Genomic DNA, 21,697 nt, shown 5'->3' on the forward strand with positions numbered 1-21,697 from the left:
TTTTCTTAGCTACCTAATACGTAGTTAGTCATCATATGTTTTACAAGTTCAAAAGCATCCTAACCATTCAAATTTCACACTTTGTGGAGTTAGAAGCTTCAACGGTGATACTAAGGAGGGGTTATTGGTTCATAGATTTATATGGAATTAGAAATCCAAACAAAAATCATTTGTTATTCAATCATTGATTTTAAAATCCTAATTAAATTCATGTGTTATTGGTTCTATGATTTATAAATACTATTTAAAATCTTATGTTATTCGTTTAGTCATTTGTTTTTGGATTTGAGAATCCAAATTATGTTTTAAATGGAATTGAATGGAATTGAAAGAGAAAAATAGAAGGATTCAAATCCATGGGTAAACACATGTTATTTCAAAATCCATATATCTTGATTTCATAATTAATAGAAATTTTCAAATTTTATATGGATTTACAAATTAACAAACTAATAACACCCCCTAAACTTTTAGATACAAATATAACAATTGTCAAATAATACTTAAAATTTTACAATTGTCAAATATACGCCCGGACTAACCCCTAGTTCTATATAAAAGTGTTATGTACATTTAATATTGTAAAGTAAGTATAACAAAAATAATTTGGATAAATCGACGAACAACAAAGTTGAAAAAATAATTTAGAAGCACTTTTTTTTTGGGATCAAACATGGTTTAGCTTTGGTCAATTTTCAATTCTAGCCTACCTTAATCGGAAATACCAAATACGTATATGGTTCGGAATATGAATAGCAAACACATTCCAATGTCTGGATTTAACCGTGATCCTCTCTCCTCAATATCTATACTAGTATTTTTGCAACACTTTCAGTATTTGTAAGCTCTGAAACAAACTTTTCATCTTCCATCTCAAGCATATCAAACCCTTTCTTGAGAGTAACAGCAGCTTGCAGCATCATAAAGGTCGAATTCCATCTTGTTTCAACATCTAAACAGAGACCAGCCTTTGATTCAACCTTTTGAATCTCTAAACACTCATTAAACCTTTTCAGCCTACTAGGAGAAGATCGAACATACCTAACAGCTGATCTAACCTTTAAGATTGAAGCATTTTTTTCTTGAAGACCATCTCTCACAATCAGACCTAAAATATGTGCTCCACATCGCATGTGCAGAAATTCTCCATCCAAGATTGTTGTTCCCCATGATGTCAACTTTCTTTTCAAGTATCTTATTGCAAGATCATTAGAACTTGCATTATCTACTGTAATGGTGAAGACCCTTCTGATTCCCCAGAAAACCAAACACTTGTCAACCATTTTACCAATGGTTTCACCAGCATGATTATCAACAATGCAGAAATTTATGATCCTTTTGTGCAGCTTCCAATTCTCATCTACATAGTGAGCAGTTAGACACATGTAGCTCATGTTCTGTATGGATGTCCAGCAGTCCGTAGTCAGAGAAATACTGCCATTATAGTTTCTGAAAAACTTTCTCAATTTGCTCCTTTCATCCGCGTAAAGCTCCAAACAATCTTTAGCCACAGTTTGACGACAAGGTATAGCAAAACGTGGTTGAGCAATGCTCATAAATCTTATGAATCCCCTATGCTCGACAAATCTAAAAGGCAGCTCATCCATAATGATCATTTCCACTAATCCCTTACGGGTTGCTGGTTGACTAAATGGCATAAAAGATGGAACTTTACTCCCTTCATCCGTACACTTACGATGAAATAATGTTGATTGCTTCAGCTTTTTACCTTCATTTTCATCTTCATCTTCTTCTAGAATAATCAGCTTGCATGTCTTGATGTGGCCTGTAAAGATGAGAACTTGTTTACAATCAAATGAAGATCAAAAGTAACTAAGGTTTTGACTCTAGTCAAGTTAAGATTGGGTTAAGTTACTTTTGGGACCACAAAGAGGAGCCTTTGTGTTTTGTCATCTTGTGCACTAGGTTTAAGGATGTCTCCTTGTATTTAAGTAGTTGGGGACGTGAGAGAGATTGTAGCAGCACACAATGTAGAAAGAGGGTGAGAGAGGAACACATAGAAAGCATTAGCTTTGGGGTGGGTTTTCTCATTAGAACAAGGGTGTGATACAGAGTATTAGTGTGTTAGCGAGAAGGTGTTTTCACATTGTAATATCTCTTGTATCTTTGTTCATTTCTAGTGGATTCCGAGACAAGGTCTCGGCGAGATGTAGGTAGTGTCACATTGACACTGCTGAACTCGTTAAACGTGTGTGTGCTCCCTTCTTCTCTATTCTCATCTCTAATATCTCTCTGCTCTGTTTTCTTGCTGCAACATAAGCCTCTCTGTTTTAACAAATCCGTTTTTGCACCAAACTACTTTAGTCTTGGTTGTATGAGGTTCATGCTCTAGAAAGTTTAAGTCTTTTGAGCTTCTGAATTCTCAACAAGTGGTATCAGAGCTTAGGTTCTGTGTATTGTGGTTCTCCAAGCCAGAGAATCATGTTTTGTCAAGAAAAGAAGTGGTAGAGTTTGGTGCTTGTGGAAACTTTGCTATGCGGAAGGAGAAACTCATGGATACCCTGCAGTTTCTAAGCATGAGTGAAGCGTTGAAGATGACTGAGATTTCAAGAAGGAAAGTCTCAGATCTAAGAGAAGTAGAAGCAAAAAGAGAGAAAGAAGATTCAGATCTAAGAGAGAAAAGATCTAGAGAAAGAAGGAGAGTGAAGAAAGGTGAAAAGGTTGGATCTTTGGAAAGCTAGAGCAGCAAGGCTCCTTTGCTTTAAGCATCCATGACCTTTCTGTGGAGAGCTTGTTTGTGCAGAGACAAGAAGCGTCTCAGGTGCAAGAATCAAACAGAAGCTCTTGGTAAACAGTGTAGAAGAGATAAAGATGTCATAAAACTCTATCTTGGTGGAGCACTGTTGGGTTTTCTCAGGTGTTGAGAAATATTGTGGAGACATGAGTGTCTCTGGCTCTAAAAGCAATCTAAGTCTCTTGGAAAAGAGCACGAACCAGTGGAGAAGGAGTTATAGGACTCGGTCTGGTGACAATAAAGCATCTCATTCACATCATCTAAAAGAAGCAAAAGTTGCAGGTTTTCTAGTTGCTATCTTAGAAGCAGTTCCTGTTGAAACAGGAGAAGAAGTAACAGAGGTAACTCCAGAGACTATTTCAGAGCTGTTGCAGAGCCAACGACAGTTACAGAGACAGCTACAGAGACTGTCTCAGAGGTTGCTGCAAAAGCTCAGGTTATGGTTTGTAGTTGAGTGTGAAAGTGAGATGTTAACAAGTTGTACCATAAGGAGAGATTCATATATAGCAGAAGTTTTGAATCAAGTGAGGTGATTTCTAGGTCATGAAATCAGGTTTCCTCTAAGTTCTTAAAGGGTACAAGAAGCTGCAACATAGTGAGAAGGATTTATAATCACTCACAAGTCAACATGTTGCTAGCACAAAGAAAATTCAGAGATGAATGAAAGAAATACGTGATCAAAGATGGTCTTCTTGATCACTGCTGAAGAAACCGATCAGAGTTTATGTAGGAATCAAAACATAAACTTCAAGACTCAAATTATGGGAAATTTCAAGTCTAATTCCGCTGCAGTCACAAGGTGTTTGTGATGCTCTGTATTGAAGTTTCAGATTTGCTCAAGTTCTGCAGGTTTATGGGAGTTGAAAGCTGGTTAACACAAAGGCAGTGTTATGATTTTGCAAGCGATTGGCCAAGATTCAGTGATGGTTTCAGGTCAACATTTGTGTGGTAAAATCAGTTGCAGGTGGTGTTTAAATACTGTTGTAATCGCAGCCTCGGAAACTCATAACATTCATGGGACTAAGGGACGCCTTAGAAGCTTGAATTTTACGTGTATTAGGCTGTGGAGTATCAGTAAGGTTTTCTGGATTCTCTAAAAAGGGTTTTGCAGATCAGAATTGGGTGAATCAGAGAATGAAGTTTGCTAGAACAGGAACAAGTTTGTTGGAACAACAAAAGCTGTTATTGTTCTGTATCGAGAAGATGTGCTGGAGCACTGAAAAGTTGTTGGTATGTCAGTGTTATTATCGGTATAAGCTGATAAAAACTGGAAGTCTCGAGGTGTTCACTTCAAGGGTTTGGCTGAGTTTTGAAAGGGGTTTCGGTTGTAGGTTTATCTCTGTGTGTAGTTCTCAGTTCTTGTGAATGAAAGAGTCTATAGGTTGTGGATTATCAGAGAACGTGAAGCTACAAGGCTGCTATTTTCAGAGGGAATGCAGCGTCATTTGTAAGTCCATTTGTTTGGTGTAAGCTGGACAGTTTGTGGTTGTAGGTCATGAGAACGAATTCTCTTGACAAGGTAGTGGCAGCATAAAAGATTCATGTTCTACGCAAATTTGTGTTTGGCATAACACATGGTGATTTTGCTTAAGGAACATGGAGTTCTTATCTCGGGTGGAGCAATATTTTCTCAGAGTGTATCTTGTGTTTTGTGTTTTTTGGATCAGATCTTCAAGTGTTAAAAGAAGCATCTGATGGTATGCAATTGGCTGTACTATTTTCTTGTGTCGAAAGTCTTCCTAGCCAAAGGGTGTTAGGCGGCGTGTCCTGTTCGTTTGAACAGCGGTGCAAGATAAGTATATAGTGGAATTGGCTACAGGAAAGTACAAGATTTTATTTATGAGATTGAGGTATGGTTTGATGGTGTATCAGCCTAAGTTGTTTCACAATTAGATCATGAAGAATGTTCCAAGTAAAGAGAGGACAAGGCTGCAGAAATTAAAGACAAGTTCTTAGTGGTTTTCTAGTTGCAAATGGATCATTTGAGGTGGCTGAAGGAAGAAAGAAGATGTGTCTCATGTTTTGACACACTTTCTCAAGCAAGTAATCATGGTGATTCATAAGAACGTGGAAATGAATCCAAGATACAGTGAAAAGTGGCTTTAACTCAGATTGGTGAAGCTCAGCTTATAGAGACAAAGTGCATCCAAGGGTTATAGTTTCAGGTGGAGTATTGTTGCTACAAAAGGAGCAATGCATATCTAAGGATATTTTTTCCTTCATGGTGGAGCTATGTTTGTGGATGGTGTCTCGGAAGGTTAGCTGAAGATAAAAGAGTTAAATGGCTGTGTAACTCACTAGTTTATCAGATTCATGGAAGTTCAGTATGCTAATAAGAGAACAAGTCAAGAACAGTTTATTATCAACGGGTTTTTCAGCTCAAAGAAGGTTATAGTCTGAGGGTACAAGGCTGGTTACAATTTTTGGTTTTGAAGCTGATTGTTGGTGATGATATCCAGAAACAGAGCTGCAGGTTTCTATGAAAGAGTTGCAGGTTTTTTGAAAGCTTTTTTCAGAAGATCCTAAGATGTAAACAAAGATGAAGACATTGAAGTGGTTAAGTGAGTTCTCTAAAGGAGAAACTGAAAGGAGACAAGCACGAGTGTTGCAGGAGTTGTCTCAAGGCTGTTCACTTCGGGAATGTGAAAGTGTTGTGTATCAAGTTTGATAACAACCCATCTCAAAGCTGGTCTTGGTAACTGAAAAAGGAATCCTATGAAGGATGTAAATGCAGAGAATGCATTTGGAAGACAACAACTAAGGAGTTTTTTTTTTTTAGTTTTGGTTGTCTGCATCAAAGGGGAGTATATGTAAGTATCCTCTCAGAGAAAGATACTTGCAGGCCATTCAAGTGGAGTATCTTCAAGTATCATATGATGATAAAGAAGAAAAAGACTTTGGTTAAGTCTGAAAATTGGATGATGCAAGGTTCAAATCATTTGGTGGAGGTCCGCAGGTTTTGCAGGACTGTACTACAGTAGAAAGTGCATCAGAATTCTAGAATGGATGTGAAAGGTGCTGTAAGGATTGTCTCAGGGTTATCACAAGGTCTTGTTGATGTGAGACAGGTTTAAAGATTGCTGGTAGTGGTTAAAATCTGCTGGTAAAGGCTCTGTTTAAACATAACAGTTGAACAAAGGATGTGTTCTGGATTGGTTTTGTTAAACAGGTTTGTAAAAGTAATCTCAGGTTTCAGTGGTTCTTAACGGGCTGATGAGATTGTCTGCAATGGTGAATCAAGAGCTTCAAAGCTGAAGCTAAGATGATTCAGATACTGCATAAGATTCAGAAAAAAGATTTGATTCAAGGCTCAGTGCACATGAGATGAATCAAGTAGTCGACAAAGGAATCAGGTTTGCAGAACGAAAAAAAAAGGATGATTACAATCACTGATACATGTGTGTGGTCCTAACAGAGGCCATGGTGGAGAATGTGTGATTGCACGTTTCATAGGTGGTGAAGCTTATGGAGTTTTCTGTTGATATTAACAAGTTGGAGGCGTTTCGTAACTTGTTAATGGAGTTTTCTGAGCGGTGATATCAAGTATTCAGGAGTTGAATGCATCATAGAAGGTGATCAGGGAAGAGTTGAGCTTAATGCAAAACTGCATTGAAGCTGGGTTTCACAACTCGTGATCTAAAGATGTGTTGATGGCTCAGGTTCAGCAGTGTGAGCAGTCACAGCTGAAGTGTATTGAATATAAGTTTAATGCAGGAAGGATCAAGCAGGTTTATAGTGTTTTTTAAACTGCTAAGGATCAAAGGCTAAGTAATGATACTCAGAGCCAAGACTGAAATCCAAGGTTCAGGGTTCAAAATCTCTCTCTTCAAGCTAAGTGCAGGCTGGTTTAGGATTGATCAACATGTTCTCAGGTGGAGATTGTAAAGATGAGAACTTGTTTACAATCAAATGAAGATCAAAAGTAACTAAGGTTTTGACTCTAGTCAAGTTAAGATTGGGTTAAGTTACTTTTGGGACCACAAAGAGGAGCCTTTGTGTTTTGTCATCTTGTGCACTAGGTTTAAGGATGTCTCCTTGTATTTAAGTAGTTGGGGACGTGAGAGAGATTGTAGCAGCACACAATGTAGAAAGAGGGTGAGAGAGGAACACATAGAAAGCATTAGCTTTGGGGTGGGTTTTCTCATTAGAACAAGGGTGTGATACAGAGTATTAGTGTGTTAGCGAGAAGGTGTTTTCACATTGTAATATCTCTTGTATCATTGTTCATTTCTAGTGGATTCCGAGACAAGGTCTCGGCGAGATGTAGGTAGTGTCACATTGACACTGCTGAACTCGTTAAACGTGTGTGTGCTCCCTTCTTCTCTATTCTCATCTCTAATATCTCTCTGCTCTGTTTTCTTGCTGCAACATAAGCCTCTCTGTTTTAACAAATCCGTTTTTGCACCAAACTACTTTAGTCTTGGTTGTATGAGGTTCATGCTCTAGAAAGTTTAAGTCTTTTGAGCTTCTGAATTCTCAACATGGCCTAACATTGCGCTAGTTGTAGGACCATCCTTGGTTCTACATGTAATCATTGCAGAACAATGACAACACTTAGCTTTGTCCTTAACATTAGTCTTCACAAAATGGTTCCAGGCTTTGGACTCTGTTTGTTGAGGTTGTTCTTCCGATTCTGGTAAGCTTTCTTCCCAAGTACCAGTTCCACAATTTGCTGTGGATTTTGAAGCCCCATCAGTAGAATCCATCTACACAAAGAAAACAAACTCGTGGTCAGACTTTGATGTTAAAGCATGCACTCATAATTTTTCCAAATAGAATCCAATTGAAAAACCTAACATATCCATAAGAGATTTCACAAACATTTAGAGAGAGAAGGAGCGTAGTACCGAAACAGAGAGAAGGTGCTAGGAATAAAGAGAGAATTTTGCAGTGATGACAGAAGTCAAGCCGATGAGAGAATTTCTTGGGCAACGGCGTCGGCACACGGCAATGGAAGAAGAAGAAGAATGGTTTTGTTTTTGGTTTTTTAGGGTTTTGATTTATTTATTAATATTAAAACACTTAAAAATGGTGGGCTTACAGATTTCTCTTTGGGCTTTAAGATATAAATCATAACTCATAAAACCTTTAAGAGACAATCTTATATTATATGGACCTAAATATATATGGACCTAAATAGTGCCTGATATCCGTTATCCGTTTTTAATTTTAAGAGAATCCGTATCCGTATCCGTTTTCAAAATATCCGTCATTTACTATTCGTATTCGTATCCGTTTTTCCGGATCGAAAACCGGATACGGATACGGATATTCGCGGATAGCGGATATTAATCTCAGGCCTAACGGGTGGGTAAAAATGCTTTTGGGTTAATCGGATATCCAACCCATTTTTTAAATTCCTTCACAAAAAATTTGTTGGATCGGGTTATATTTAACTCAACTCATACACCGGATATTCTATATTTAATAATTTAGATATTTAGAAGATTTGATTAAGATTTATAATTATGATTCTCCTATCATCTTTGTTTGATTTGTTTTTAAATGTTTTGAATCATCATATAATACAAAAAGTAAAAAAAAAACAATTTTTTTTTCTGCATATACTGTGATTCGAAATTTTAAAAACGGACATATATTATCCAATTGACGAAAATGTGTGTTCAACGTTCTACATCGATTAAAATATTTAGATAATGATTCAGAATCATATCATAAATAAGAATATTAATAAAATAAATGAGTTTTTTGGCCGGACGGGTTTGGCGTGACGGGTTTTTGAATCAACAATAATAAAAAGATTAAAATATCATTAATCCGCCGCTTCACTACGAATTAAATCCTTATTTTTTTAATACCACAAATATTAGAAATATTAAATCAGTCTCATTTAGAAAAGATTGTATAAAACCAAAAATTGTCCTGTGGTATAATGTTACTTAATAACAATATTTATAAAATTTTAAAATATCATTAACATGCCGCTTTAATACATACTAAATTTTTAGTTTATTAAAATATAAATCTCTTAGATAATGATATGATTTGTAAACTTTTATATATAATAAATGATCATTAAATTTTAAAATAAAAACAAATCACGGGACGGATTAAGAAATTACGGAACGGGTTATATTTCGGAAAGGATTTATATAGCGAACGAATTTGGATCAATATTTATACCGCTTTAATAGGGGTTAAATCCTCAGTTTATTAAAAATTGTCTCGTGGACTCGTGGTATACCGTTACTTAATAACAATTGTAAACTATAATATAAATAAATATGTTATAAGGATATACAATTTACAAAATATTATTATATTAACTTTAAAATTAAATCATCCCGCGGTATACCACGGGTTAAAATCTAGTACTCTCTACAAAGACTCTAGTGGCCAGTTCAACTTCTTCAAGAAAAACTTAGTCTTCTTCTTAACTTTTTTTTTTTTTTTGTCATCCGAAATTAATTAAAGCTCAAAAGAGCCATTCCTGAGGAATGTTATTTACATAAGTGATATGAAGCGGTTCTGTACGAACTTTTCGTGCCAGATTATCCGCCTTAACATTAGCCCTACGAAAAATTAAAGATAAAGAAAAAGATGAAAACTCCTCCTTGTTGCTCTGAAATTCCTCCAAATACACTAAAAACGCCGGCCATTCGGTTGGAGAAGACACCATCTTCACCAGGTCTGAACAGTCTGTAAGGAACGCTACCTCTTGATTATCTGCACCAATCATACACTTCATCGCCCAGAGAAGGGCCTCAAATTCGGCATGTAGTGGAGATAGACTTCTACGGAGGTTCGCAGCTCCCATGGTTGGCGGCTCTCCATTTGACGATGTACAGAACCAGCCTGTACCAGAGAACTTATCACTTTCTTTCCATGATCCATCTACAAAACAACGATAGTCTTCTTCTTAACTATCTCTGCAGAAATTAGTAAAATGAAATATTTCGTATGCTCTTGTTAATTTCCAAAACAGAATCTTTACGACAATTCATATCAACAAGAGAAACAAAGATATTATAAGTTAGAGGAACAAAATTGAGTGAGCAATATCCTCCTAATTGTAAAGATTTTTTCATACAAGACTGATTCATGATCCTTCAGGGTAAAAGGTTCAGACACTCGTACACAAAAGCTAATCTCTACTTCCCACAGACAAGCATCAAGATTCACAAATGAATCTAAACCTAACAGAAAACAAAAAACAATCCTTAACGTTGCTCATGGTTCTAGCCTTCTTGGCGTGGTGAGTGAAACATGATCCCCAATGAAGATAGCCATCAATTCAGCCACGAGCTGCTTGTCATCATCATGTTTCCTAACATACAAATTTAAAAACACCTCACTAGTACTTGTCAAAACAGACGATATTGGAGGGATTTCGCTTTCGAGCAATCCTTTTGACATGAGAATTTTGATTACATTACACCTTGGGACAGTCCTTTTCTCTAGGCTGTATCCAAGTACCTGAGGGACTGAAGCCACAGCCTTTACTGGCCAATTCATCTCCTTCACCAGAAACTCAGTCTTCTTCTTCACTAACTCTGTCGAATATCCAATGCACTGAGGAAACCGCTTGAACATCATCAAAAACTCATCTCTGCTGAATCCTAGACCTAGAAATGTTTCTACGGAGTTGGCTACCTTCTTCTCCGAGTGTCTCAGAGAGCGTGGCCACTTCTTGAACATTGCCCATACATCGTCCACGGTGAAACCTATACTTCTATAGACTTCAACTTTTTCTTCAATCGTTTTGTCGCTCATTTGGTAAAGCATGTGCAAAGCGTGCACAAACGTTGAGGTGGTTGGATCAAAACCCATCTCAACGACCTTCTTGAGTGATGCATCAAAATTTTCTTTTCCACACACGGGCTGAAATTTGGAGATGAGCAAAGATAATAACCGCTTTCGAGGCACACCCAAATCTCTCAAAACCAAAACATTTCTGATCTTGTTACCCTGTGGCAAAGAATGAGATAACTTTACATACTTGGAACTCTTATCCGCCTCTATAATGACTTTGATGAAATCATAGTATCTGCTGATAGATTTGCCCGCTCTCTTCCCCAAGATTTTAGGAACTGTAGAAACAATCTCAGTGAGCTCAGAGCTTGAAGCTCCTCTGGACTGCAAAAACTCAAGCTTTGAACCCAGGGATGTCGCAGAATTGGCAATAAGCACTTGTGGATCACTCCTAATGATGCTGGAGATCTGAGAATCTGTGAACCCATAACTTCTAAGAAGATCCAGAACCGAATCAGCATTGACTTTACTTGTGAGTTTTGCAGCTAAACGCAGTGAATCAAGGAATGAAGAAGCTTTAAAGGTCTCCCCTTTTCCACCATCTTTAGGGTTTACATCAGCAGCAGTAGCAGAGGAGAAGGAATTAGAAAAAGCAGATCCATTTTGCAATGAAACTCTCAAGTTACGCCATTTCTGCAACCCCACGAACCTTCTTGCACCGAGTATAAGAGAATTCATGACAACGCAAAGCGATTACCTTTAAAGCGATTCAATTCGTGCCCAAGATTAAAAATTTCACCTTTTTTACTATCGAGCAGCGAAGAAGAAGAATCGACTTCATTCACTTCAATGGGGAAAAAGAAAGACACGGTTTTTAGGGTTTTCAGTTCTGGACCGGTTTAAGGACAAATCAATAACTGATTTAATTGGTTTACTTTTGGTTCATAAAATCACAGGTAAATCATAAATTTCACTATCTATTTTCGGAAAAACGGTCTATTTCCCCCCGAGAACTATCGCATCTGGCCAGATAAAGCCCGATCTTTGACCTTTGTCTATATACCCATGAAACAAAAGTTAAATGTTTATTTCCCCACCAATTGAAAGTTTGAGATCTTAATGTCCATGAATCCTAAGTTAGAGATTTAAAACCCCATAGCGCTGGGTTTAATTGGTTTACTATATACCAAACCGATGCTTTAACCACGTTAACCTAATTAGAACCAGCCTTAACCCAATTTACAACCCGTTTATGACCCATTACCCAAAAAAACAAATCGAAACCTAAAACTAAAACCTAAATCGAAAATCCCCAATTTGCTCTTGACGAACCCTCTTGAATCCCCAAATCACTTTTCCCCGAGTTTGATCGATGTCGTTAGCCCTTCACGACCCTGATCTTGTTGGTGATGTCGATCCCGAAGCTGAAGACAGAGATGAGTTTCACATGGAAGAACTGCTAAAGGAGTGGACCGACGAACCACCAATTCGCCACGATGTGTACCCGGAGAGTGATGATGAGGAAAACGCCGACGGTTCTGGAAGATTTGACACACATATCAGGTGTGGTGATGGGTTTTTGTACCACAAGCAGAGTTTTTTCAGTGGGGTTGCGTTCAAAGAGGCGGTAGTTGATTACGCTCTCAGAACCGGCTGCAATATAAAGCAGTACAAGTATGATTCCGATAAAATTGGGTTCATATGTGTTGGTTGTGATGGGAAAAAAGGTGGAGCTAAGTGTGAGTGGAAAGTTTATGCGGCCATTCTCAAGAGTGATAATATGTGGAAGATTAGGAAGTTTGTTGACACACATAGTTGTATCCCTAATGGAGAATGTGAGATGTTTAAGGTGCCACATATAGCTAGGTTATTTGTTGATAAGATTAGGGATAGTCCTGAATTTTACATGCCCGCAAAGATTGAAGAAATAATTATGGAACAATGGAAGATTAGTGTCACTAGGAATCAATGTCAATCTGCGAGAAAGAAGGCTTTGCAATGGATTGAGAAAGAGTATGATGATCAATTTGCAAGATTAAGGGATTATGCGGCTGAGATAGTTGAATCAAACAAGGATTCACGGGTTGAAGTTGAATGTCTCACGAGTGCTGAAGGTAAAGACATGTTCCCCGCACCAGCATCTTGTTGGCACTCCGACCACTCTTCCTCTTCCACGTGGTCCCGCATTGGGATCAATCCTAGTTGTAAAAAAAATCTCAAAAGTCTCAAATTCCCCAGCGTTGATATAACATAGCGAGCTGCTCTTCCCTAACACAAGATAGAGACACAAAATTTTCTGCATTGTAAGAGTTAAATGGCAGTGGCAGAGGCGGTCCAAATCTCTCTTTTGTAAAATCAAAACAAACTAGAACATCTTCAATATTTACTCCTCCCACGGTTCTTTTCTTATGCACAGGAAAATAAGTATTCCCCTTCAAAGACACGCCACGTTGATGAGAGTGTATATTCCACTCTGGTTTGACATCAAGAACCTTCCATGAATTAGAGCTAAAATCATAGACTTGGTACCTAAAATCGTGGTTTCTGCTTGGATACAGATTGAAAATCCTCAAGATTTTGTGATTACGGTTGTTTTTTTTTTTTTTTTTGACAGCGTGATTACGGTTGTTATCATATCCAAAAGCATACATATCTAGTCTGCCCCAAATAAGGGTTTTATACCAAGAGCCTTGTGTTACCCATAATGATGCTAGAAAAAACTTTTGTCGGGATCAAAATATAAAAATTTTAAAAATAAATATTTTCGCGTAAATTTTTCTATGACCAATTTATTGGTTAGTAATAAAGATCATATATTTATCCAATGAATAAAATTTAAGAAAACAAACCTTGTAACTTATATTTTTATATAACTTTCATTTTTAATAGTTTTATAACCAGAGTTTATCATATGTCTAAAATTTATCAATATATTTGTGGATATAAAGTAGATATTTCAATACACAAAAGGGATTTAAGAAATGAAAAATAAAAGACTGAATAAGCAAATAGATTAAAAATGAAATTATCGAAAAGAAAAGAAATAAAATTGAATGCAAAATCATTATAAAAAAGGAAAACATATATAAAACAACTAACGAAAAAAATACCCGAGAGAGTTTTAAACAATTTTACAATGGGGTCAATCCACAAAAAATAACCAAATGATCAACATATATGTATTAGTTATATGCCTAACTTAAATAAAATTTAAAAAGTTATTAGGGTCAGCTGACCCCACTGCTCTCTTACAGCCTCCGCGGCTCCGCCCCTGTATTTGAACATGGTACCAAATGGGCAAGTTGTAAAAAAGAAGACAAGTTGGGTTTTGTGCATATTATTGTAAGTTGCATGGAAAAGCGTGAGAGTGCAGAGTGGCCCCACCGTAGACCTTTACTTTCTCCTCAAGTCCATTTAGCTTACCACTCTGCACCCACAGTTTGCCCACCATTTCTCACTGCCACAGCCATTTTTAGTCTCTCTCGCTCTCTCTTCTTAGTTTGAGAAGACGGAAGTGGACTTCATTTTCTTCTTTTTTTGCTAAAAAAGTAGACTTCATTTTCTTGTACGGGAACTAAAATATTGCAGATTGACATATACAAACATGAATCATCAGAGGAGTAAATTTGCTAGGTAGCTTCTTCTTCTTCTTCTTTTTTTTTTTTTTAATTATTGGTTGTAGTGCTCATATCTTGTTGATGCAGGCTTGATCATACTAGGAATTTGGGGAGTTCTGTGGATGGAAAAATCAAAAGTGTTAGAGGAGGCTTGAAGAAGTTTTATCAGAAGATGAAAACACTGAAAAACTGGAGGAAGACTGTCTTGTTAGCTTGCGTGGTTGATTTGGCTATTGATCCTTTGTTTCTCTTTATCCCTTTGATTGATTCTAATAAATATTGCTTCACTTTCGACAAGAAACTTGTAGCAGTAGTTTGTGTCATTCGTACTTTTAGTGACACATTCTATGTGATTCACATCATATTTCATCTTATAACCGAGATCATGGCTCCTCGTCCTGAAGCATCTTTTAGAGGCGAGATTTCCGTGCATTCTAAGGCTACACGGAAAACACGTCACCTCTTTCAATTCATTGTTAACATTTTCTCTGTTCTCCCCATTCCTCAGGTATTGTTCTCTTCGTTTTGTGACATGTACTTTTCCATGGTTTTATTAGAGCTAGATACATATGTGGGGATGCAAAACTGTAGGTGGTGGTTCTAACTCTCATTCCACGGTCTGCGTCGCTAGTGTCAGAGAAAATACTGAAATGGATTATACTTTGTCAATTGTTACCAAGAATCATTCGTATGTATCCGCTTTACAAAGAAGTGACAAGAGCCTTTGGTACGGTGGCAGAATCAAAGTGGATTGGAGCTGCTTTAAACCTTTTCCTTTACATGCTGCACAGTTATGTAAGTATGTGCTCTTCTTTCTTTGTTTTGTTATACGACGCACGCGACTATAGGATTTGTTACAATGGCTACTAGGTGTTTGGGGCTTTTTGGTACGTGAGTGCAGTAGAAAAGAAAAGCAAATGTTGGCGTGACGCGTGCGCTAGGACATCCGACTGCGATCTCACGAATCTGCTTTGTGGACGAGGTGGCAGAGACAACAGTCGTTTCCTCAACACTTCATGCCCCTTAATCGACCCTGCCCAAATCACAAACTTCACAGACTTCAACTTTGGGATGTTCATTGATGCATTGAAGTCAGGTGTGGTAGAGGTGAAACCAAGGGATTTTCCGAGGAAATTCCTCTATTGCTTTTGGTGGGGTCTCCGTAATATTAGGTAATAGACATATCCATCCATTGAGGACGTTTTAAAACTCATAGATTAACCCACTCTATTAACAATTACAGTGCTTTGGGCCAAAACCTGGAGACAAGCAACTCTGCAGGGGAGATTTGTTTTGCTATCATCATATGTGTCTCTGGTTTACTCTTGTTTGCTGTGCTCATTGGAAACGTTCAGGTAATGTTCATACCTTATAAACTAGAGTTTGATCTCATAAAGCTGTTTTTTTTGTTGATCACAGAAGTACTTGCAATCATCAACCACTAGAGTAGATGAAATGGAGGAGAAAAAGAGAGACACTGAAAAATGGATGTCCTATCGGGTGATACCACAGTATTTGAAGGAACGCATTAGGAGATTCGAAGATTACAAATGGCGAGAAACCAAAGGCACCGAAGAGGAAGCTCTTCTTCGTAGTCTTCCAAAAGACCTCAGACTCGAAACCAAACGCTATCTTTACTTGGATATGTTAAAGCGTGTAAGCTCCCTTTTCGTGATTAATGATCCCTGTATCTCTGTTCACCCAGAAATAATAGCTTTTTCACCCCTCAGGTTCCATGGCTTGACTTCATGGATGATGGTTGGCTACTAGAAGCTGTGTGCGACCGAGTGAAGTCTGTGTTCTACTCAGCGAACAGCTACATTGTGAGAGAGGGGCACCCAGTTGAGGAAATGCTGATTGTAACCAGAGGCAATCTGAAAAGTACAACCGGATCTCATGAAATAGGTGGCCGCTACAATTGTTGTTACCTCCAAGCTGGTGACATATATGGAGAACTTCTCTTCAATGGTTCTCGCCTTCCCACCTCAACCAGAACCATAATGACTCTGACTGAAGTTGAAGGCTTCATTCTCTTGCCTGATGATGTCAATTTTATAGCGTCTCATTTAAATGCCTTTCAACGACAGAAACTCAAACAAACATTCAGGCAAGTTTCGAACCAAAGTAGCCGTAGGAGTTTTTTTACTACCTTAAACAAACTACAAGACTCAAATTCCCCCTTTTTGGCCATCCATTTTTCAGGTTCTATTCAGAGAAATGGCGCTCATGGGCGGCATTCTTCATTCAAAGGGCATGGAGGGAACATTGCAAAAGGAAGCTTTCTAAGATCTTACGTGCCAAAAGAGACAACGAGAACATTCCACAAGGCAAGCAACTCAATCTTGAATCAACGCTCTACGTGTCGAGATTTGTGTCCAAAGCTTTGCAAAATCGACGGAAAGATACAGCAGATTGTTCCACTTCTCTTGATATGTCACCTCCGGTACCTCATAAACCAGCCGATCTCGAGTTTGCAAGGGATGAAGCATAGTGTATCTTTGAAGGAAAATGACTTTGTACACAAACAAGGAAGTGAAGACTATGCTTAATTCACGCAATCATTTATTAGGAATTGTAGGGCATGTTTTGAGTACATGGAGATAACTTGGTCGATTGCTGTTTCTAGGTCAAGTCTGCCTTAAGAGATGGTTCAAAATAGCTACAATAAGTTGTATGTACAAAACAGAGTATTCAAGTCAAATTTGATTCAAAGACAAAAACAGAGAGACTAAGAAAGCAAAAGAAGATTCACTTCCTGTCTTTCTTCTTCACCACGTCAATAAATTCTCTCATCAGACTTATCAATCTCGCCATGATTCTTTGCTGCTCCGAGACCATTTTTACGTGAATATCTGGCCACCAAAATGATGCTTCTCAACTTTACTATCTGATTGGACTTCAACATTATTTGAGTGGAAAAAAATGTTACGTGTTTTAGATTGAACGAGAGAGAGACATAGAAAGAGATAAAGAGGATAGTGGCCAAGGAAGATGTATACTGTGAATTATGAGAGATTCTCCACAGAGAGGGAGATGAACTTACTCAGGTATAATGTGGAGACATAGATTCTAGATGTGATCATGTAAAAGTACACTCCCTGCAACAACACAAAACGGAGACATATATCACTAAAAGATTCAAGACAAAGTTAATGTTCAAAGTTAAAGATCAAATGTAGAATTATTTAAAAGTTCAAAAGCAACAAGATTTAGGAACAAAAAGGATTAAACTTGTAAAAGAAAGCATAAGAAACTAACTTGTAGTTCCAGAGCTTGTTTCTGAACCCGCATAGAAACTGGTGACATCAGTACACTAACCAGAAAAGCCGTAAGAACAATCAACATCCACCTATAAATACAAGATTAGAAACCAATCACTGAACTAAAACCTTAAGAAATCATCAAGCAATAACAAACATAAAGTCCCAACCAATATAATCAATGTTACCAATTGAAGCCTGTGAGTTCATGGATTCCATTAATCACATACTGCACGAAGTCCCCGGGGAAAGAAAAATTCTCAATTGCTGCAGTACACTCATCTATTGCTTCCACAGATTTCTCAGAGACGAGATCCTCAACAACATTTCCAAAAGCATCAATCTTTGAACACAATTCTTCTGGTTTAGACGACAGCAATACTCCAGAAAAACCCGTTGGTTGAACAAAAGACATTTTCCTTCTATCTTCAAAGAAAACTTGCCTGTGAAAGCTACGAATCAGAAGCCTTGAATCTGGGAAAGACTTGAGATACATCGATTCGATCGAGTTTACTTACTTGCTTTATAGATGGATCAACGTAGTCTCCATTGTTTCGTATTCCTTGGAGATCGAATTCCAATGAACAAACCCTAAAATCCATCATTATAAACCCTATAAACTGCTTGCTTGCTGCAGTTGCTTTTTGCCAAAAATCTGATTTTGGGATAAAGTGTTCCACTTTTTGCAAGTAGAACGTATTGCTCTCAGAGATGTCATCGGAACCCTCTCAGAGAGTATCTTCTCTACCATTGTCGTCATTCTTTCAAACTTCAGAAATTAGGTTTTGGACGCTCTCAAGAAAAAAGCTTTTTTATTCCATTCCATCTATTATGAGAGACTCTACTTAATCCAGAAGTTTCCATTTTAATCTTTAGAGCCCAAACCCTCTGTTTTCCAGACACAAACTTCCCTATTCTCCACTTCTATTCGAATATGGATTTGTTTTCTCTCTTTCCTAGCAATCCATTGGACTTGAGAGCTTTCACTAGAAACTCTATAATCTTCAGATAAAGCAAGATACCGAGGAAAGCGTTTAACCATCATCACAAACTCATAAATCCTAAGCCAAGAAATGTTTCAATGGACTTCAATATCTTCTTCTCCGATAGTTTCAGAGAGTTTGGTAACTTCTTGAACATTCCCTTCACCAAAGCCTAAACTTTTACAGACATTGACTTTTTCTTCTATCTTTTTGTCACTCCATCCATAGAAAAATTTGCAGAGCAACCCATGTGAACAACCTTCTTAAGGGATTCTTCAAAACCGTAAGGATGTATATCAACAACAAACATTACACCAACTCTGTGTACCTCTAATATTGTTGAACCTGAAACGGATTTGAGGCATATTACCTTGTGAGTCAAACAGAGAAACTCCAATGGTCGTTAGCCATCACAAAACACGAACAAGTTTTTAAAGAGTCTGAAGCTTCGTCGGTTGGATGATATAAGATAGCTTTCAAGTGCCTCCATGATATTAAAGGCAACGTAGTGAGACACCATAAGCTCACAAGAACGTGCATGAAACGCGATTAGTGAAAAGAGATTCAAAATAACATTTTACAGTTAAGTCGGACACCATATAAACAGAAACGGTTTAGATCCTGATCATATGAGATTACAAAAAGTCTAAAATTTAAGTATTCATAAATAAAAGCAACATTCTTCACAAGCCTTCTGATCTATGAAGCCTAATATTTGGTGAAGATAGCCATGCCATTAATTTAAGCACAAGGAGCTTATCATCATCCTTCACCACATACCTGTTTAAGAACGCCTGATCAGTACATGCCAAGACAGAAGCCACTGAAGGGAGTTCACTTCCAAGCGATCCTTTGGACATGAGAGCTTTGATTACATTACACCTTGGAACAATCCTCTTCTGCAAGCTGTATCCAAGTCCCGCAGGGTTCGAAACCACAGACTTTAGTGGCCAATTCATCTTTTTCACCAAAAACTCAGTCTTCTTTTTCACCGTCTCTGCAGACAATCCAAAGCACATAGGAAAGCCCTTGATTATCATCACGCATTCATCTCTACTGAATCCTACACCTAAAAATGTTTCAATTAAACTCAATATCTTCTGCTCTGAAATACGTATGAATTGCGGATACTTCTTCAGCACTTGAAGGACTTCGTTTTCGTCCAGACCACACATCTTCAAGGTTTCAATCGTCTGAGTTATCTTTTCCTCTGAGAATTTCAAAGAGCAAGGCCACTTCTTGAAGATTACCCATACATCTTCCACAGAAAAGCCTAACCTTTTGTAGACATCGAGTTTTTCTTCAATTGTTTTGTCACTCATTTGGTAAAAGCCATGGAGAGCTTTGACAAACTTCGAAGTGGTTGGATCAAAACCCATCTCAACAACCTTCTTGAGGGATTCTTCAAATTTTTCTTTTCCACATACAGGTCCGCTATCAGAGATGAGCAAGGAGAATAACAACCTCTGAGGCACACCCAATTCTCTCAGAACCAAAACATTTCGGATTTTATTATCCTGCCTACTACCCTCTGGCAAAGCATGACATAACTTTTCATACTTGGAGGAACTCTTATCTGCTTCTATAATGACTTTGATGAAATCATAGTATCTGCTAAGAGATTTGCCCTCTCTCTTCCCCAAGATTTTAGGAACTTTAGAAACAACCTGAGTGAGCTCAGAGCTTGAAGCTCCTCTTGACTGCAAAAACTGAAGCTTGGGACCAAGTGACTTGTCAGCATCTGCTATAAGCAATAGTGGATACATCTTAATGATGTTGGACATCTGAGAATCTGTGAACCCATGACTCCTTAGAAGACTCAAAACCGAATCAGGATTACGCTTGTCCTCAAAAAAAAAAAAAAAAAAAAAAAAAAAAAAAAAAAAAAAAAAAAAAAAGAGCCCGTGAAGATCCTTGTAATTGTGAAGATTGTGAAGTTGCCGTGATTGCAATCAAGGGTTTCAACTAGAGTGTCTCCGCCATGAAAACAGAGCGGCAAAACGTCTCGGAGGATGTTGTTGTCGTCACCGAACGCAATAAGCGAGCGAAGACCTCAAACAATGGTGGAGAACCGATCCCATTTGATTTAACTGTCGAGATTTGTTCGAGACTGCCAGCGAAATCTATATCAAGATTTCGCTGCGTATTGAAGCTATGGGGTTCCATTCTTCGCCTCCCCTACTTCACGGAGTTGTTCTTGACCAGATCATTGGCTCGCCCACAACTATTGTTTGCCTGCCATAAAGACAATCATGTGTTTGTCTTCTCCTCACCGCAGCCTCAAAATATTGATGATAACAACGCCTCCTCTCTTTTAGCCGCCAATTATCATATGAAAATTCCGTTTTATGCCTCTTCCTTTGAAAGATGTAGTTCTGTCAGAGGCTTGGTCTTTTTTGGAGATGAGCGGTATTCAAATGGAAAGGAGCATAAGGTCTCGGTGATATGTAACCCGAGCACCCGACAATCTTTGACCTTACCGAAACTGAAGACAAGGAAGAGGATTGGAGTGAGGAGCTATTTCGGGTTTGAGCCCATTGAGAAACAATACAAGGTATTGTCCATGACCTGGGGGATATATGGAACACGAGACATGGACTCTGAGGAGCATCAAGTTTTGACATTAGGAACTCGAAAACCGTCATGGAGAATGATCGAATGTTGGATACCCCATTCTCTTTATCATACATACAACAATGTATGCATCAATGGTGTTCTGTATTATCCAGCGGTCAATACTTCTTCAAAGGGTTTCATAATCGTTTCCTTTGACTTTAGGTCGGAGGAGTTCAGATTTGTTGAAGACACAGACACTTCCATTTCATCATATTATGGTCCACATCTGATAAACTATAATGGTAAATTAGGTTCACTTGGGTCTGGAGGATTTGGCGGTATCGGTGCAAGCTGTACAAGTATTACGTTGCGGGTTCTAGAAGATGCCGAAAAGCATGAATGGTCGGAGCATATATATGTATTACCCGCTTGGTGGAAGAATATTTTTGGAGGGGAATGTACAGTTTTAAGCGTTGTTGGAGTGACTCGGACAAATGAAATTGTGTTGTCATTGCGCTTTCCATCCACGCCTTTCTACGTTTTCTACTACAATACAGAGAGAAACGCAATCAGAAGAGTCGAAATCCAAGGACAGGAAGCGTTTAAGGATCATTCTGTTTACACCTTTCTAGACCATGTAGAGAATGTGAATATGAAGCTTCTGGAAGGGTTTTAATCATGACTTTTATAACTTTGAGATTTTTGTAACAGAGCTAGTTTGGCCGTTACTCTTTACTTTCATCAATTTTTCAGTTTTCTGTTATGGATAAATCATCTGCTAATATGCCATTGGCTTTCTTTGGAGGCTTAAAG

At 37.9% G+C, this 21,697-nt stretch overlaps 6 protein-coding genes across 8 annotated transcripts; 3 read left to right on the forward strand and 3 right to left on the reverse strand.

The window, feature by feature from the left end:
- Window positions 1-9,721: 9,721 nt before the first annotated feature.
- On the reverse strand, window positions 9,722-11,314 carry LOC9324108. Its single transcript, XM_021010208.1, has one exon. It carries the CDS (start codon window positions 11,204-11,206, stop codon window positions 9,947-9,949), a length of 1,260 nt encoding a protein of 419 aa, XP_020865867.1. The 5' UTR covers window positions 11,207-11,314; the 3' UTR covers window positions 9,722-9,946.
- Window positions 11,315-11,545: 231 nt separating this feature from the next.
- Window positions 11,546-12,722, forward strand: LOC110230858. The gene has a single exon (XM_021035047.1). The coding sequence runs from the start codon at window positions 11,841-11,843 to the stop codon at window positions 12,720-12,722; it is 882 nt and encodes a 293-aa protein (XP_020890706.1). The 5' UTR covers window positions 11,546-11,840.
- Window positions 12,723-13,937: 1,215 nt separating this feature from the next.
- Window positions 13,938-16,759, forward strand: LOC9324110 (probable cyclic nucleotide-gated ion channel 12). Its single transcript, XM_021035459.1, has 8 exons — window positions 13,938-14,101; window positions 14,173-14,593; window positions 14,677-14,880; window positions 14,956-15,257; window positions 15,329-15,440; window positions 15,505-15,741; window positions 15,816-16,192; window positions 16,288-16,759. Exons 1-8 carry the CDS (start codon window positions 14,073-14,075, stop codon window positions 16,574-16,576), a joined length of 1,971 nt encoding a protein of 656 aa, XP_020891118.1. The 5' UTR covers window positions 13,938-14,072; the 3' UTR covers window positions 16,577-16,759.
- LOC9322562 (mitochondrial inner membrane protein OXA1-like) lies at window positions 16,699-18,819 on the reverse strand. 3 transcript variants are annotated; one of them, XM_021035462.1, is made up of 5 exons: window positions 17,864-18,819; window positions 17,534-17,788; window positions 17,344-17,434; window positions 17,129-17,183; window positions 16,699-16,937 (listed from the first exon to the last, which is right to left on the reverse strand). In XM_021035462.1, the coding sequence occupies exons 2-5, from the start codon at window positions 17,758-17,760 to the stop codon at window positions 16,834-16,836; spliced, it is 477 nt and encodes a 158-aa protein (XP_020891121.1). In that variant the 5' UTR covers window positions 17,761-17,788; window positions 17,864-18,819; the 3' UTR covers window positions 16,699-16,833. The 3 variants fall into 3 exon arrangements, with proteins under 3 accessions (XP_020891121.1, XP_020891119.1, XP_020891120.1); XM_021035460.1 differs by having other exon boundaries at window positions 17,534-18,819; XM_021035461.1 differs by having other exon boundaries at window positions 16,848-16,981; window positions 17,534-18,819.
- A 58-nt stretch (window positions 18,820-18,877) lies between these two features.
- Window positions 18,878-20,181, reverse strand: LOC9324111 (transcription termination factor MTERF4, chloroplastic; the record flags this gene model as incomplete). The annotated part of the gene is made up of 1 exon (XM_021035048.1): window positions 18,878-20,181. A coding segment is annotated over one exon (1,170 nt), but the record flags the coding sequence as incomplete, so codon positions are not given.
- Window positions 20,182-20,223: 42 nt separating this feature from the next.
- On the forward strand, window positions 20,224-21,647 carry LOC9324112 (F-box protein DOR). The gene has a single exon (XM_002886450.2). The coding sequence runs from the start codon at window positions 20,310-20,312 to the stop codon at window positions 21,558-21,560; it is 1,251 nt and encodes a 416-aa protein (XP_002886496.1). The 5' UTR covers window positions 20,224-20,309; the 3' UTR covers window positions 21,561-21,647.
- Window positions 21,648-21,697: the final 50 nt, after the last annotated feature.

Source organism: Arabidopsis lyrata (assembly GCF_000004255.2).
Source record: "Arabidopsis lyrata subsp. lyrata unplaced genomic scaffold ARALYscaffold_2, whole genome shotgun sequence".
NCBI classification, from domain to species: Eukaryota; Viridiplantae; Streptophyta; class Magnoliopsida; order Brassicales; family Brassicaceae; genus Arabidopsis; species Arabidopsis lyrata.